Source organism: Mytilus edulis, chromosome 13, assembly GCF_963676685.1.
Source record: "Mytilus edulis chromosome 13, xbMytEdul2.2, whole genome shotgun sequence".
In the NCBI taxonomy this organism is placed as follows: domain Eukaryota; kingdom Metazoa; phylum Mollusca; class Bivalvia; order Mytilida; family Mytilidae; genus Mytilus; species Mytilus edulis.
The window spans coordinates 11,768,065-11,773,376 of NC_092356.1; the positions used below are offsets into that span (position 1 = coordinate 11,768,065).

Consider the following 5,312-nt stretch of genomic DNA (forward strand, 5'->3'; position numbering starts at 1 on the left):
AAAAAAATATGAATCTATTGAATATTGTGTCCAATGATTTTTCTATGATCAATGACTGATTTATAATATGTGTAATACTGTTCTGCACAACTCTAAGCTAAAGAAAGTAATATTTGTAACCTTTATTTGGCCTACATAGTTTAAGGAGCGGTGGTGCTACAGCAGCTGCTAGGGATAGTAGGGAGAGCATATGCTGATATTACAAATAAGATATACCTCAAATTCAGCACATTTGTTTTTCCAGTATTCACGACAGAGTTTCTCATACTTAAATTGATCCTCAGCAATTGTGGTTATTTTTTTAATTTGCAAGATCCTCTTATTTGTAATATCAGCATATGCTCTCCCTACTACATTAGCTATTCCTAATATAGATCCTTCAAGTTTTGTCCATTTCCTTTTAAAATTTGCCTCCGTTATTTCTTGAATGTCTGAGAGATGAAATATTTTATTTCGCACGTCTTTGATTTGTTTTATCCAATTATCTACTCCTAGCTCTTGTTGTCCACATCTTTGAATAATGCATTTTGCAAGAGTGATATCGACTACTCTGACATCAATGTTTGCAATAGCAGAATAATTACAGATGCAAATCTGAATAATTTTTTTTCCATCGTATTTTTTGTGATCTTCAATGTTGTTTCTTTCATCTGATTTATACAACGTGAGTAACAGCTTTCTCGTGATAAGTATTTCCTTGGTTATTTCACCCGAACATTGACAGCATTTCGAAGTTTCATAGACGTGCACTAAATTGTGCTTCTGTTTATTCAAAAATGTCTCAAAACTATTATGTCTAAGAATTCTTTTTCTTATATAATCCCAGATAACAAGGCATGCGATATCAACAACGAGGGTGACTAATTTAAAGTAATTGTTTTTTTCTTGTGGTGCCATATCAAAACTTTAACTAATCAGAGATACCAGGATTGAACTTAAGTATTTGCGCCAGACGTTCGTTTCGTCTACAAAAAAGTATTAATGTATTATTAAAATTGATTTTCTAGCTCAAGATAGAATTTTTAAGACGTTCATTGTGCGAAAAGGAGGATGCAATTGAAAGGGAACGAGAATTATACTATAATTATGTATTCTGTATATATATGCCTGTCCCAAGTCTGTACTTGTAATTAAGTGGTTGTCGATTGATGATGTGTAACATATTTGCTATTCGTTCATTTTTATACATAAATAAGGCCGTTAGTTTTCGCATTCAAATTGTTTTACATTTATCATTGCGAAGTCTCTTATAGCTGACTATGCGGCATGGGCTTTGCTGATTGTTGAAGGCCGTACGGTTAGCTATAATAAAAGTAGTTAATTTCTGTGTCATTTTGGCCTCTTGTGAAGAGTTTCCTCATTGGCAATCATACATGTACCATATCATCTTTATGTTTATATATATATATGTTAGCGGCAATAAGTGTAACAAGCCATTAAGCTTAAATCCTAGGTAAAAAGCTAACGCCTTGGCAGTAAGTCTATTGCCTAAATGATGTTAGGCATTAGTCTTAAATCCTAGGATTTAAGCTTAAATTCTGAAAAATGTGTGCAGGCATTAAGCTTAATGCCTAAAATATAAATGCGAGTAAATAAAAGACAGTTTATTTAAATAAAATTATATTTGTTGCATAATAACATTATGAGAACTGGGTCCTGTTTATCGAAACTATCCTTAGATTGGTCCTTTTTTTAAATATTGTATCCAAAAAGTAAAATCACAAAAATACTGAACTTAGAGGAAGATCAATTGGGAAAGTCCATAATCACATGACAAAATCAAATAACAAAACGCATCAAAAACGAATGGACAAAAACTGTCATATTCCTGACTTAACCAACAACTATAATTCAAAAACCGATTCATTATTTAAGAATTGCATGCTTCTTTTTGTAAATTTATTGGGGTGTAAAAGCGTGGACCGAAGTACATTTTGTATGAAGCGCGGAAGCGCTTCATTCTAAAAATGTGCGCACGATCAACGCTTTTACAACCCTATAAAGTTACAAAAAGAAGCATTCAATACTTATAATAATTTTTTTTTAGCTAAGATCTAACTCGAATAATTCAGCGCCCTCTATCCACTACTTTTCTTTTTTTTATTGATTTTAAAAAAGCTTTTGACACAATAAATAGAGAGGCTCTGTTGCACAAACTTGCTTAATATAAGATAAATGGACCATTCTTTAATATTCTAAAAGATATGTACAAAGAAGTTTTATTTGCAGTTAAAGTCACTGAAGGCATTACTAATATGTTCCCTTCCACAGTTGGAGTAAAACAAGGCTGCATTCTAAGTCCTACCTTATTTTCTTTTTATATAAATGATTTAACCTCAATGTTTGATAACACATGTGATCCTGTAACATTACATGACATAAAATTGTCTAGTCTTTTATATGCTGATGACTTAGTATTAATATCAGAATCCTCAGAAGGTTTACAAAATTGTCTAAACAAATTAAATACTTATTGTGAAAAATGGAACTTGACTGTCAATCTTGACAAGACAAAAACAATGATATTTAATAAAAGTGGTAAAAAACTTACTAAAGACAAGTTTGTATTGAATAATGAAGTAATTGAATGTTGCACAGAATATAAATATTTAGGTATACTATTCAAGCCATTAGGAATTTTCACTAATGCAGTAAATCTCCTATGTAAAAAAGCTTCTAAGGCATTGTTTTGTATAAAAAAAATACTCTACTCAGATAAGATGGATGTTTTCCCCCATATGAAACTATTTAATTCTTGTGTTAGCCCAATATTACTGTATTGTAGTGAGATATGGTCGCTAAATATTGTGAAGAACAACAAAACTCTTGAATCTCAATATTTATCTATGGAATCAGTAAAACTCCAAATAAAATTTGCGAAAGGTCTTCTAAATGTTAATTCAAAGGCAGTAAATACAGCTGTATTAGCTGAATTGGGAATGTACCCTATTGGTATACAGGCCCTTAAGTCTTCTGTAGGATTTTGGTTACATATTTTAAAGTCAAATGAAAATGAGTCATTATTATATAATGTTTATAAAGCTAACAAGCAGTTAAATGATGGATTTGCTTCAAAAGTTAAAATGCTACTTTCAAAATTGAATTTCACTCATGTTTGGGAAAATCAATGTACCTTCTCTAAAAAAAGATTACTTTTAGCCATCGTGAAGAAGCTCAATGAAAATTACATTATATTTTGGAGAAATTGTCTCTTTAATGATGATAATTCAATAAATGGAAATAAACAAAGAACCTACAGAAAATTTAAAGTAAAGTATGAACTAGAAAAGTACCTTTTATTGAATTTAGATAAAAATGTTACAAAAAATTATGCTAAAATAAGAATAAGTAATAGTATGCTGGCTGTTGAACGTGGTAGATACAACAAAACAGCTTTAGAAAATAGAATATGTCCTTTATGCCATAAAGAGGTGGAAGATGAATTTCATTTTATCATAACATGTTCAGAAATTAGTAAAACTAGGATCAAAATGTTTGATGAAATATCTAGTATTGTCCCCTGTTTTAATTCAATGAGTGAAGAAAACAAATTTGATTTTATATTTTCCTGCGAAGAATGTGATATTTTACTTATCATTGTTAACTACATAAGTGAAATGTATAATGAAAGAAACAATTATAATGTCAATATATGAACTGTGTAATTGATGGCTCAACTTATAATGTTATATATATTATAACATATTTTTTATAACATTAGCATAATATTTTAATTGATAATTTTAAAGAGGAGGCATGCTGTCAAAAATAGTATTATAATTAATACTAATAATCTATGTTTTTGTTTTTCTTTCAATGCTACATGTTTGTAGTGTTTAATGACTATCGTTTTGTATTTAATATGCCACTGTCTGTTTGTTTGTTTTTGTTGTATATTTTAGTAACAATCCTATTGTTTGGATTTTATACTAATAAAATTCTTATTCTTATTCTTATTCTTATTCTTATTCTTATTCTTATTCTTATTCTTATTCTTTCTCGAGGAAATGGTTAATGGAGTGATCGAAGTGATCGTAATATAACGACTGGATTATTCGGGTAAGCTAAGATCATTAAAATACGATTTTTATCAAGTTTTTATTTCATTCACCTGTGCACTTTATTGTAGGACATCGTGTTATCATGAATGATAAATTTTATTGTATAATGCAATTGCTTAAGGAATAACATGTGATGTGCAGTTAGTCAATCAGAATAACGTATTATAATGAAACATACATATAATGTAATTATTAGAAAATAATTATAAGTTTTAAATTTAAGGGTAATAAATAATTTTGATATAATTATATTTGTACTTTTAAACTCTTTGAAACAAAACATTAGTAAAAAAAATATGACTTTTTTATATTAGAATTGAACAAAGTTAAAATTAAATATATAACCGTGCATCTTTCATATAAATACTGAGTACTTCAAATATTTTATTTTATTACTGCAATTAACGTACGTTTGAATATGAGCAAAAGAAAAAAATCGAATTTTACTGATGCAAAACTACAGGGCCCAGTTTCATCCTAAATATAAAAAAGAAGATGTGGTATGATTGCCAATGAGACAACTTTTCACAAGAGACCGGTAATAAAATCACTAATAAAATATGATATTTATATTAAAACGCATCAATTAATAATTTAGAAATATGAAAACTTGATAGAAATTTTGTTCAAATCATTTTTGTATCACAAGTTATGGATGTGTGAGCAAAAAATCATATCTTATTTTTATCTACTTTTGACCAGTTCAAACCAGCTCGACTAGTGAAGTGTACAAATTTTCAAAAAATATTATTATTATTCTATAGAATCTCCCCCCATTTTTTTTTTCGTAATACCTCAAAAATATGAAAAAAGTATGAGTTAATTCTGTTTTTTAACTTTTAAAATTACTAAATAAACTAACTTTTGAAGATCTGTCACATGAATGTATATTTATACAAGCATTATTAGAAATATAATTAAGAAACTACTTCAAATCAAGAATAAATCACCAAATATGCATAAATTCCAGAGTTTACTTATTGCCTAAATTTATGTTCGGCAATAGGATGAATAATCATCATCAGATTTCAAGAAATAAGCTTAATGCCTGAAATTAATTTCAGGCAATAACTTAATGCCTAGGCATTAGCTTATTGCCTGGGATTTAAGCTTAATGCCTAATATCACTTATTGCCGCTAACATATATATATTGTATCTTACATTAATTTGTATGATCCTTTACTATAGATAATTTAGCTGATCTTTAAAAATAACATCTCCATGCCTTATATATCATGTACTGTAGTACG

The 5,312-nt window shown here is 28.6% G+C and overlaps 1 protein-coding gene across 1 annotated transcript; it reads left to right on the plus strand.

The window, feature by feature from the left end:
• Window positions 1-2,204: 2,204 nt before the first annotated feature.
• On the plus strand, window positions 2,205-3,656 carry LOC139500105 (uncharacterized). The gene has a single exon (XM_071288843.1). It carries the CDS (start codon window positions 2,205-2,207, stop codon window positions 3,654-3,656), a length of 1,452 nt encoding a protein of 483 aa, XP_071144944.1.
• The last annotated feature ends 1,656 nt before the right edge of the window (window positions 3,657-5,312 follow it).